Source organism: Austrofundulus limnaeus, unplaced genomic scaffold (assembly GCF_001266775.1).
Source record: "Austrofundulus limnaeus strain Quisiro unplaced genomic scaffold, Austrofundulus_limnaeus-1.0 Scaffold510, whole genome shotgun sequence".
NCBI classification, from domain to species: domain Eukaryota; kingdom Metazoa; phylum Chordata; class Actinopteri; order Cyprinodontiformes; family Rivulidae; genus Austrofundulus; species Austrofundulus limnaeus.
In genome coordinates, this window is record NW_013952912.1 from 320,627 (window position 1) to 333,603 (window position 12,977).

Below are 12,977 nucleotides of genomic sequence, written 5' to 3' on the forward strand. Positions count from 1 at the left end.
TGATTGTGATGCTGTATTTCTGAGTGTTTTATGTGCTGCAGAAAAGGAACCTGCTGTAAAACAGCAATTATGCTGAGTCAGGCTTGATTTTTAGTAATCTTTTCCTGTTAAATCAATAAATCAAATCAAATCAAATCAATACTAATTCAAAAAACCTCTCCTTCTGTTGCAGCCATGTTTACTCTCACCGAGGTTGCATCCTTGAACGATATCCAGCCGACGTACCGCATCCTGAAGCCATGGTGGGACGTCTTGATGGACTACCTGGGCCTGGTCATGCTCATGTTGGCCATATTTGCAATGACCATGCAGATCACCAAGGACCAGGTCGCTTGCCTGCCGTGTATGGACAACCCGGAAGATGCTTCAGACTCTCCGGTTTGTCCTGGAGAGAAGACATTGAAGGCAGCCTCCTCTGCCTCATCAGCTGTCACCGGAGCCACACTTTCAACCACCGTCCCATCAATGACTAAAGATTTGCCTGATGAAGCAGTTCATGAGCTCCGCTCTACACAGCAGGCTGTTCTGGCAGCAGGGAAATACGTCAACCAACCCGAACCGAGAGGAGTTAAAACCAACCTGGACTTTCAGCAATATGTCTTTATCAACCAAATGTGTTACCATGTTGCCTTGCCCTGGTACTCCAAGTACTTTCCATACCTCACACTCATCCACACCATTGTTCTCATGGTCAGTAGCAACTTCTGGTTCAAATACCCCAAAACTAGTTCAAAAATAGAGCACTTTGTGTCCATTCTGGGCAGGTGCTTTGAGTCCCCTTGGACCACGAAAGCTTTATCTGAAACAGCTTGCGAGGACTCTGAGGAGAACAAACAAAGGTTTACCAGCACTACTTCAACCCAAAAACAAGTGTCGTTAGAGGGGAAGGAGGAAGGCACGGATGCTGACCCAGCCACACCCATGCTTGGAGTCAAGTTCTCTGCAGACAAGCCCATTTCAGACGTCCCGAGCAGTATGACGATCCTGGATAAGAAGGACGGGGAGCAGGCCAAAGCTCTGTTCGAGAAGGTGAGGAAGTTCCGAGCCCACGTTGAGGACAGCGATTTCATCTACAAGCTCTATGTAGCCCAGACTTCTGTCAAGACTTTCAAGTTTGTTTTAATATTATCCTACACTATCACCTTTCTGCTTGAAATCAAATTTGGGCACATCTGTAAACCTGAAATAACTATCCTGACAGGCTATGAGAAGTTCTACTGTACGCACAACATGGCTTTTATTCTGAAGAAGCTGCTCATCACCTACGTGGCTTTGATTCTGATCTATGGGATGACTTGTTTGTACTCTCTGTTCTGGGTGTTTCGTAGACCCCTAAAAGAGTATTCTTTTGAGAAGGTCAGGGAAGAGAGCAGCTTCAGTGACATTCCCGATGTTAAAAATGATTTTGCCTTCCTTTTACACATGGTTGACCAGTACGATCAGCTTTACTCCAAGCGCTTTGGTGTCTTCTTGTCTGAAGTCAGCGAGAATAAGCTGAGAGAGATCAGCCTCAACCACGAGTGGACCTTTGAGAAATTACGGCAGCACGTCACCCGAAATGCWCAAGACCAGCAGGAGCTGCACCTCTTCATGCTGTCCGGCCTCCCGAACGCCGTGTTTGACCTCACAGACTTGGAGGTGCTGAAGCTGGAGCTGATTCCTGAGGTGAAGTTTACAGCCAAGGTCTCACAGATGACCAGCTTGCAAGAACTCCATCTGTGTCACTGTCCGGCCAAAGTGGTTCAGACGGGTTTCGCTTTCCTCCGGGATCATCTCCGCTGCCTTCACGTCAAGTTCACAGATGTTGCTGAGATCCCACCCTGGGTCTATCTGCTGCGCAGCCTAAGAGAGCTTAATCTGATCGGAGGTTTGAACTCAGAGAACAACAAAATGATCGGTCTGGAGTCCATGCGGGATTTGAGACATTTAAAGACCTTGTGCCTGAAAAGCAACCTAACAAAAATACCCWCCAACATCACGGATCTTTCGCCACACCTGATCCGGTTAGTGGTGCACAATGACGGCACAAAGCTGCTGGTTCTGAACAGTCTGAAGAAAATGACGAGCCTCATCGAGCTGGAGCTGCACAGCTGTGAACTGGAAAGGATTCCTCACGCTATTTTCAGCTTGACCAACTTACAGGAGCTGGACTTGAAGTCGAACAACATCCGAACCATAGAGGAGGTCATTAGCTTCCAGCACCTGAAGAGGCTGACGTGTCTGAAGCTGTGGCACAACAAAATCATCACCATCCCTTCGTCCATCGGACAGGTCAAGTCTCTGGAGACGCTCTACTTGTCTCACAACAAGCTGGAGTCTTTGCCCCCGGCTCTGTTCCTGCTGCCCAAGCTGCGGCACCTGGACTTGAGCCACAACTCCATCACGGTGCTTCCACCAGACGTGGGTCTCGTTCACAACCTCCAGCACTTAGCCATCAACTCCAACAAGCTGGAGGTTCTGCCGAAGCCTCTGTTCAGGTGCACCAAGCTGAAGGTGCTCTGCCTGGGCCACAACGCACTCACCGTTCTGCCGGAAGCTGTGGGTCAGCTGGTGCAGCTCACTCACCTGGAGCTGAAAGGAAACTGTCTGGACAGACTTCCTGCTCAGTTAGGGAACTGCCGGCAGCTGCATAAAAATGGCCTGGTTGTGGAGGACCATCTGTTTGACACGCTGCCTGTGGACGTTAAGGAGAGCATCAGCCAGGAAATCGAGAAAAGTGGCTAATAGAACAAAAGTGTCGTCAGCAAAAATAATTCATTTGTTGTGTTGTTTTGTTTTGTTCATGTTTTAATCTAGATTTAGTCTTTTGTTTTTGGTGAGGAAGCATTAATGTTGGATAAATAATATATTAAGTGGTCAGTGACTGACCGTTTTATCTGCGCTCACCCAAACATTTTTATCAATCATCCGGCCATCATTTGGTTTTTATTTCATTTTCCCCCACATTTTTAGTAATTTAAAAAAAAACTAACATGTTTTTTATTTCCTTTAAACCAAAAGATTTTGCTTCATTGACACAGTGTGATGATTGTTTGAAGTACTCAGGAATAATTGTAACCAAGGGGAACAATCATTTTTGCCTTAACTGCTGCCATTATTATAATTCTTTTTTTTACGGTGAGGGATTTCACAAGAGACCAAAAATGAAACAAATGTTTTTTCTTATTTGTGTTTTTCCTCAGATCAATTTCTAGACGTTATGGAAGCAATTGAAATGCAGCGCTCCTTTAATGATGGGCTTTAAAACATGAAACCTGTGTATAGTTTTCATTCAGAGTCCTGTTGTAACAGAGTTCATTGAGAACGATCAAATTCAGGTGGAGACTGAGCAACAGACATTCATCCTACTGTTGTAGGTTGTATATAATGGGTTTAACGTTAGGTCTGTCCTCTGTTAAATTTCTAACTGACACCAATGAGATCTGAACAAAAGAAAACCTCTTTAAAATTTTAACATGACTGAATATAAATAGTCTGATTGTCTACTTACTACTAATTCTTGCCTTTATTCTCTGTATCTGCCTGTTTTTTTTCAGACTGCATGTAATGACTTATTTTCAAAGTACACAACTTTATTGAGCAATAAAACAATAATCTATCTAGATGATTTTCTAACCATAATTAATTCTCTCATATGTGGAACCAGAACCTCTGCAACTTGGAATTTATTGTTTTATTGCTGTCGTTTTTATTGATTTTACAGAAAACCCACAAGCTTCTCAGCGTGGACGTGTTTTGAAAATGTTGGAATGCGGTCTGAAATGTAAATAAGAATAAAATACAACAGTTGGTAAATCTTGTAAACCAATGCTTTATTCACAATGAAATATAATAAACTTGGAAATATGAAATTTAACTTTTTGTTTAAACTCAGATAATTTGGAATTTGATGGCAGCAACATAATGATGGGACTGGTCCAGGTTTCTGTCCCTGAAGTATCAGCAGCCGTGACCTGAGGAGACCGGTTCTGGAGGTTCTGCTGTTTCATTCTCATCTGAGGGAGAATTCTAACTTTGTTGGATGGAAGCAGACGGTTTTATAAAAACTGTATATAAAGATGCAGTTAGATGCCTCTTCAGCAGCGTTAGCAGCAGCTAGCAGCAGCCACTGTATATATTTGTCAAAGGATGATGACATCATCCTGGTTTCTGAAGCTAACACTTCTAACCCTGCTAAAGATGATATTTAATCTAAATCAAACTGTGCTGATAAAAACAATCTGGGTGGTTCCCGTGGTCCAGCAGTTTGAGGTGCAGGTCAGACACCAGCCAGAACTGCAAGTTTGATGTCTTGTAGAGAAGCTTTAGCTCCACTGGAGCGCTAGCGATTGCTATTGTCTCAGGATGATGACATCATCACGAGCCGAGCACCAACAGCAAAGGCTGCGTTCCATTCCAAAATACATAAATCTGAACTTCAGTATCTAAGGTTGAACTTTTACATTTAGATTTAGGATTTAATATTTAAATTGATTTTTAACATTTAAATTTAACATTTAGCTAAAATTAGCTAAATGTTTGAAGAGTGAGCTAAATGTTGAAAAATGTTCCCCGATTAGTTGTAACATTAGACTTATTTGATAAAAATATATTTTAACTATAAAATAAAGACTAAAAATACTGTAGTCTGTTTAGTTTTTATAATTTTTAAACTAAAAGTTTAAAAATATATTTTAACACGGATGGGGCCATTTTATTTCCACACAAAGCATTCTGGGTAAATGATGACGTGGATAGGTCCTCGGTGCGAGGCTGCTAGCGAGCTATATCCACCCTGAAGGTTAATCTTGGACAATATCTGATGATCGACTCTTTTAAATGAAACCAGAGAGCGTTGACAGAGAGGAGAAGGTAGAARTGACTCAGCCTGGAACTGAAAATATGGATGGAGGACAACAGTTTAGCTTGTTTGTCGTGCTAGCACCGAGCTAAAACAAATAAGGCAATAAAGTGTCAGCGCTAGTGCAAAGGCTAACAGGCTAATCTGAGGTTGTTCTTCCATGAAGCAGCTCTGTTGTCCTCCATCCATATTTTCAGTTCCAGGCTGAGTCATTTCTACCTTCTCCTCTCTGTCAACGCTCTCTGGTTTCATTTAAAAGAGTCGATCATCAGATATTGTCCAAGATTAACCTTCAGGGTGAATATAGCTCGCTAGCAGCCTCGCACCAATGACCTATCCACGTCATCATTTACCCAGAATGCTTTGTGTGTAAATAAAATGGCTCCGTCCGTGTTAAAATATATTTTTTAAAATTTACAAAACTAAACATCCTACAGTATTTTTAGTCTTTATTTTACAGTTAAAATAAATGTTCATCAAATAAAGTCTAAAGTTACAACTAATCAGTTAAATTTTTCAATATTTCATTTTACACTTGGCTCCCCGTACAGCATAGGTTCTASATGGCATTCACATTTGTTTTTGCATGATAGAGCTTTAAGCAGCATTAGTGGATGTGATGTGTGGAAGTGTTTTTGAATACATGCGTTGATGTCCAGAACAGAACCAGACCTGTTTTTAAAGCAGTGGCCCCTGACGGCCTGAAGACCACAACCATACTGACTATCAGCCTTTGAGCTCAGAGATTATTCTAATCTGTTGATCAGATTATAAACTGGAGATGGAGATTCAAATCTCACCAAATTTCTGTCAAGGAACTTTATTCTGAAATTGTTCCAGTGATTTTAGGACCTCTACTCATCTTCTGAGGGATGTGAACCTCCAACTCTTTAAATCCATTCCTCTTACTAACTGGATGATTCCCTGCATTATGAACACATCTGTTCTTTAATTTATTTGTATCTTTTACAGCTGGATTTTCAGTCTCATCTTTTTGAAAACGTGTTGATGCCGCCAAATTAAAAATTAACCTTTTTTTACCCTAACAGTTGTGTTCTTTAGTGAACAAATTATGAGATTTGCATTGTTTTTATTTACATTTTATACAATGTTGCAACTTTTTCAGAATTAAGGTTGTTAATTTTCCTCATTCTCTACAGGAAACGCATTAGAAAATGTCATACTTTATGCTTTAGATAAACTTTCTAATTAACTGAACAGATTTACTTAAAGTTTTCATGAAATAAGAACTTTTACAACACATCAGTGACAGTAAACCTCATTTTTCTTTTTCAATTTGAACTTGATAGATACAGAACTAATTATTTTACTTTTTTATTCCCAGTAAATTTAATTRTGGAAATAAAAATGTTGGAACAATCTTGTTTTTGTCTTAGCTGTTACATTATTACCCTTTGTTTGACCAGACAGTCAGCTCYTCTTAGTCCTGTGAGCCTTTTTGTTTCCTGTCTACGCTGCAGACGTTACAGAAAAGCCTCTTTGTTAGTTTTGCTTAGAGACATTGATGGAAAATGTTCAGAGCAGTTTCCAAGAAATACGATGACCTCCTGTTATGTTGGTTCTACTTTAAAAGTTTCACAAGTTCAACTCATTGACATCTGCTTGYCGGTCTCCATGTTCTTCTGAAATAATGATTTCCTGACACATTTCAGCACGGACAGCTCCCAGCTCTTTCTACAGTGTCTGGATTGAGATTTATGAGGATGGTCTGTGAGTCTGAGTCCAGTTCAAAAACACAAAACATCAATGTCTTTGTGTCGGTGTTGACCTCAGCTTTTCWCAGAATTAACTTTAAATCTGTCCTTCAGAAAGTGTACTCTGGATTTAAGGATATCAGTGCCTGTTGCTTCATTAGAATTTATCTGTTTCCCTAGATTATCCTGTCTGCCTGTAATCTGTTTGTCTCCTCGGATGATTTGTTCTAATAAAATAATATAAAATAATAATAAAAATAAAATAATATAATTTTGTCCTGTGATGACTGCAGAGGGTTGTGAAGCTGAGTTACAAAGAAGGACCCAGATACAATGATTCTTGTGATCAGGGCGACCATGTGCTGACAGTTTATTTGTGTCAGTTGTCAAGAATCACGTGTTAAAAAAACAAAATAAAACAGTATAGTAAGTAGATTAGTGAAGGAGTTCAACTTAATATTTGATATTCTTATTTATGTATTGTCTTCAGAGGCTGAAAAATATTTAGGCTCAGCAAATTTCAAACTCATTCAGAGGGTCTTTCTGTGAGGATCTTAAAATATTCTCCCTGTTTCCTCCCACGGACCAAAACCATCCAAAACTTACAACACAAACAAATATATATGCATCTCTAATAAGTTTAAAGTGCAGTACAAATTAAATATTTGGGCCACGAGTCATTTTTAGTCCAGTACCTGATCGTTTCAGACAATAAATAAAAAAATAATATAAAAGCAAAAACAAATGTCTGAAGAAATGAACATTTGKTCTGGTTGGTCCCAGATTTTTACTGGTAAAGCCAAAAGGAAAAAAAACTAGAAGAGGATCCTGTCAGGACTATTTTTTAGTCCTGACAGAGTATTTTACTTTAAGAACAGAACCTCTCAGCAGGAAGGTCCCCGGATTGAATCCCAGACCTTTCTGRGTAGAGTTTGCATGTTCTCTCTGCACATGCACGAGTTTTCTCCAGGTACTCCGGTTTCCTCCCACACACAAATAAATAAAAAAGTTAGGTTAATTGGTAACTCTAAGTTGTCCCTAGGTGTGAGTGAGAGAGTGAATGATTGTGTGTCCCTGTGATGGACTTGAGACCTGTCCAAAGTGGACCCTGTCCCTCACACTAGGATTGCACCAGTGACCCCATGACCCTGAAAAAATAAGTGGATTAAGATAATGGATGTTCACTGTTACATGAACTGGGGTTCATATTGTTTTTGTACTTTTTATATACTGTTATTTGATTTATTTTAATTTTTTCTGAGATTTTTGGTCAGCCATAGCACAGAAACTGCACAGCTGGTGTTTTTTCTCAGGCCAGCTGGATTGGTTTACCTGAAGTCAGGTTCTGTTTCACAGTAAAAATATTTGGAGCACAAAGAAGGTAATAATGAAACAGCCACACACTGTTCACAGACTGAAGTCTGGTGTTCAGCAACAATGGTTCTGCAGAGACAGAAGAACAGACCACTTTCAGTCTGACTTTTACATCCTGCAAAGAATMCAAGGTTCACAGAGATCTCAGAAAATATTTTTAAAAAACATTATTTATGCAACAGATCACAGTGGAGACAGTCCTCAGTAAGTCAAGGAAATATAAGGATAAAAACAGGATGTTCTAACAGAGGGAGGCTGCAGAGAGACCTACAGCAGCACTGAAGGAGCTACAGGAAGTCCTGACCACTTGTGTTCTTCATGACTTTAGCCTCCTGTGGTCTCCAGGTCCACAATATTTGGTAGGAAGGTGTTCTTATTGCAAAGTAAAACTTCCAGGTACCAACAAATATTGTTAGAAAAGTACATTATTCAACTTTTTTGCTGTTTTTATGTTATATTCCTGGTTTTGTGAATTTATAATGATTTATTTTTGTCCACAAAAGTGCACAGAAATAAGCAAATAAAATATTTTATTGAAATAATTAGAAGAAATGGTGGCTTTAAACGTTAAAAAAAAACTTAATTGTAGTAAAATGGCTACTTCAAGCAAAAGATCTGACTTTTTTTTAGGGAAAAGGACAGAAAGTCTGATGTGGATAATTTATGTCCTTTATAAAGACAAACTGGACTGTTGCAGAACTCCAGTTATCTGTTCTGGTTCATYACCAGTGGTGGGCMGCACTAATCTAAAATTAGTTCCACTAGCCCTAAARCACTAACTTAGGTCCCCTAATTCTAAAGCACTAATGYACTGAAAAAWTTAKCAAAAGCTAATTCTAAAGCAGTAAAATAACCCAGTCAACCCATGAACATTCATCAACAGACAACATGAGTCACATRTTACCATGTTGCTCTCTTAAGACTTATCATTGATATTCCACAGCTGGATTAGGTTCACATATTGTTATAGTAGATAAGTGACACACAYATGAACAAAATGACCCTTTTCACCCTCAGCTGTTAACATTAACGTTGATCAATAACATTTATAGACCTCAGTTASTGCTTCCAAATTTAGCCTATAAATTTAGCAAGTGCTAATCCACTAATAAATTTTAGATTTAGCAAWAGCCCTAAAGCACTAATCAGGAAATTAGTCCCCTATTAGTGCTTTAGTATTTTATGAGAACTGTGCCCACCACTGTTCATCACATTATTATCTGTAAAACAAAACCTGATGATTCCTAACTCTTATTTTGACAAATATTTTGCTTTTTCACAAAAACAGAATTTCTTAAATTCATTTGGTTTTGGTGGCACCCAGGATTTTCAGTCATTATAACTYCTGTAGACAAGGCTTTAATTAAAGGTGCTTCAACTATTAGTTTTAAGGTGTKCATCTTATTGCATCTTTTTTATTTGTCTATATTTTCCCCCACACAMATATTTAATCTCCACAGGATGATTGTCACAAATGTTTAGAAATGATTTATTAATAATTTGTTATTAATAATTTATTGTTGCCCACGCTCCACACCGTCTCTGTGTTTGGACAGTCAGCTCTTTGCTGCCACCTGTCGGCCACACAGTGAAACTGCAGCTGGATTAAGCTGTCGTCAGCTCTTTGCTGCCACCTGTCGGCCACACAGTGAAACTGCAGCTGGATTAAGCTCTTCGTTTGACAAGTAGCTTCAGTTTTAACACTTGAAACTTTGCTTTTCGCAGGAAAAATGAACCGTCGTAACAAGTTTTCAGTGAACCCGTCAGTCGTGCCCAAAGCACCAGTTTCAGGACCCAAACAGGTGCTAAGTTCAAGGTAAAAGATTCTGGTTTAGTTGAAAATAGCGGATACCATTTGATTTATTCACCCACCATTCTAATCTGGGCCGTGTCCGCTTCTAACATTTTATTATCTTTGTTTCTGAGTATTCAGGCTACAAACCTCGCGTAGTACTTAACAGTAAAACTTACGCAAAGTTTTGTTATTTTATAATCATTTTATATTCTGTTTTCGTACGGGACTAAAGCTAGTAGCATAGCTAGCTTAGCTTAGCTTAGCTTAGCTTGCCTGAAGTGTGGAAATGATGGCCAGCTCGTTCAGAATAATGTTTATTACTGTTTTGTTTGTGTTGTTTCAGAGTCCCTCAGGCCTTCGTGGAGGCCATGAAACGGATCTCAGCCTCTGACACGAACCCTAACAGCCAAACAGAGGCGACGACAGGTCTGTGGCCGTTCAAACACACCTTCATCACAGCCTCACCTGGCTGCAGCCTCACCTGCTTTATGTTCACATTAACACTGACACACAGCTCAGCTGCCACTAAACACTTTCATGGTTTGCACTAATTTAGATCACTCACAAAACTTACATTAGATGTCAACATAAGATATGATATATGCTAATGCTCAGTGTCACTATTTAATGATGTATTGTGATGTAAATATAATCATGTTTACTTTGGTTCAGTCTAAACAGTGTTTATATCTACCTGTGTTTCAGCTCATGTTGGTTTAATCATCACAGCGTAAAATACGAATAAAACTAATTTACAAATGTGTTTGTATACAGAGGTCCAAACTTGAACACCAGAAGTAGTTCTGAACCTGTTTGTAATTCAATTCAATTCAGTTTATTTATACAGCTCCAAGTTACAACATACGTTGTCTCAGGACACTGTACATAAAAAGAACAATGTAAAGAATTTAGCAGCAGATTGTGTTGAATCACTTCATCACAGTCTCCCATCCTGAGCAAACGGTGGAGAGGAAAAACTCCCTGCTAATCAGGAAGAAACCTCCAGCAGAACCAGGCTCAGGACAGGAGACCATCTGCCTCGACCGGCTGGTTGGAGGACAGGAAAGAGACACAAACACCAGCAGCAGCAGGGAAATGTCTAAACATGCAGGGAAGGAGTCTTTGAGGACCAAGGTTGAGAATCACTGCTTTAATACATTATCTGATTTATTATTTACAAATAAAGAATCAATGGCTTCCAGAGTAGGATTGGGCATAATCGTATCGTGTGCAATTAATCGTCAGAAAAACATTAATCGATGATTTTTTGGCAGTTGACAATTAATACGATTAATGCCACCTGGCAGACTAACCGCTTGGTGCTCCTCTCTGATTCAAATATAATCAACATTAAAGAAATTTGTGTAATTTATTTATCCATCAACACAATTTAAAGTTTGATGTACAGCCTGAAGTCTGTAATTTTGACACAAATTGGAACAGATTTCTACGAAGAGCCAATTTTCTCCCTATAAATTGGTCATGTGACTAGGATTTAAGGGCGCCCAGGGACTCTGGGGGATTAATCGTCAAATTAATCGTTACTGGCTAAATACTACAATTAATCGTGATTAATTTTTTTTGCCAATATTGCCCAACCCTATTCCAGAGGCAACACTAAAAAACATAAAACTGAGTCAATATTATATTTATAAAATGTCTCATGAAGCCCAGAGAAGCTGTTGAGGTGTTGGTCAACATTTAAAGCAGTGATTTTTAGATGTTTCCCTGATTTGACACACCTGGTTTAAATTAAAGAGTGATTAATCTTCTGAGGACCTGCTGAAGAGCAGGGAAACAAGTAAAACATGAATGATAGGGGTACTTGAGGACCAGGATTGGGAACCACTCTAACCAWTTTATGTTGTTAGTTGCATTTAAAATCTAATTCCAGTTCAAACAGAATAGCCTATTGTCAACATAATTATGGAGTGTGATTTATTTTCAACTCAGTATCTTCAAWCTAAGTCTGGACCACTCCTGAATTTTGTTCGTATCTGAAAAAAATCTTAGAATACGAAAACATTGGTGAATGYCACAAATTCTCCTAAATCACTCGTACGCACAACTGAAGAACAAATCTGTGCGTACGAACGGTTCTTGCATGAGGCCCATTGTCCTGTTGGACCCAGTTTGGTGTAATCTTCAGCTGGACTCAGGTTTGACTCTAGAATCCTTTGGTCTACAGAGGTCATGGTTCATTCAGTGACTGTGTGGAGCCCCAACCATCAACCCTCCACCACTGTGCTGACAGCTGGGAGGAGCTGTTGCTGCTGATATTTTGTATTTGTTTTTTCTGAACTTGTTGCTGTGCATTCTGGGTAGAAAATGTCCTGATGCTTCTCAGTAATCCAGGTAAAAAAATCAAAAAGAAAATCATCCTCTGGATGTTTTTTTTTAATGAAACGTTTCGTCTCTAGTCTGATGAGTTTCAGGTGAACTCAGCCTTATAAGCTCCGCCTCCACACAGGTGGACAAACAGGTTGGTCACATGCAAAAGAAGAACCCGTCCAGAGGACCCACTTATTTTTTGATTTTGGGTAGACATCTCTACCTTTGTTGTAGTCTTTCTGCTGCATCTCTTCCAAACGAACCATGACTATTATGGAAATAATACTTTTAGGCTTAAGCCTGTAATTCATGACATACTGTAATGACCTAGGTTTTCATGACGTGCTGTTCATCAGTGATTATAGCCAGAACAAGATCTGCTAACAACAATCATTCTTAGATATCACTTGTGTTTATCTTTGTGTTTTCCCTTGACCCAGCATTTCCTTAGTATGAAGTCTTGCTTTATTAAGATGACATAATAGTGTTTGTTAAACAATATGAGGCCTCAGCTGCCTCAGAGAAGGAGAAGCAGGAGCAGAGAGCTCTGACCTTTAACCTGCTAACTGATGCCTGATGAGTCGGAGGTGGGGCTGTTCCTCTGAGCATTGCCTGGTCGAACCTTGAGGWGGATTTGCTGGGATGTCCACTGCTGTAAGATTGACATCTGTCTTTCACTTGTTACCCCACTGTAGAATGGTGGACTCCACATAGTTTCAGCTTTAACTCTTCCCAGATTGACGAGCAGCAACAGTAGTTTCTCTGATTGCTGATGTCTTTCCTTCTTGTCGTTGTGTTGACACACCTGTATTTTCCTGAACTGCAAAACGAATAAACTCCTGGTTTTTAACCTTTTTGACCTCGGGGCCCAATTTGTTGAACATAAAGTGACACGAGGCCCCGTCAGACATTACCAATGTAC

The 12,977-nt window shown here is 39.6% G+C and overlaps 2 protein-coding genes across 8 annotated transcripts in view; both read left to right on the plus strand.

The window, feature by feature from the left end:
• lrrc8da (leucine rich repeat containing 8 VRAC subunit Da) overlaps positions 1-3,856 on the plus strand; it is a 25,417-nt gene extending 21,561 nt beyond the window's left edge. The window contains exon 3 of the mRNA XM_014025936.1: positions 173-3,856. Coding sequence (XP_013881390.1) covers positions 175-2,724 — 2,550 coding nt within the window. The 5' untranslated portion in view covers positions 173-174 and the 3' untranslated portion in view covers positions 2,725-3,856. The remainder of the gene's footprint in view (positions 1-172) is intronic.
• Positions 3,857-9,569: 5,713 nt separating this feature from the next.
• LOC106530332 (DBIRD complex subunit ZNF326) overlaps positions 9,570-12,977 on the plus strand; it is a 22,010-nt gene continuing 18,602 nt past the window's right edge. For 3 of the 7 annotated variants that reach the window (XM_014025931.1, XM_014025929.1, XM_014025930.1), the window contains exons 1-2: positions 9,571-9,745; positions 10,068-10,150. In XM_014025931.1, the coding sequence (XP_013881385.1) occupies positions 9,660-9,745; positions 10,068-10,150 (169 nt within the window). In that variant the 5' untranslated portion in view covers positions 9,571-9,659. Of the gene's footprint in view, positions 9,746-10,067; positions 10,151-12,977 lie in introns of all 7 variants that reach the window. The other 4 variants (XR_001311773.1, XM_014025932.1, XM_014025926.1 and 1 more) reach the window with 2 other exon arrangements.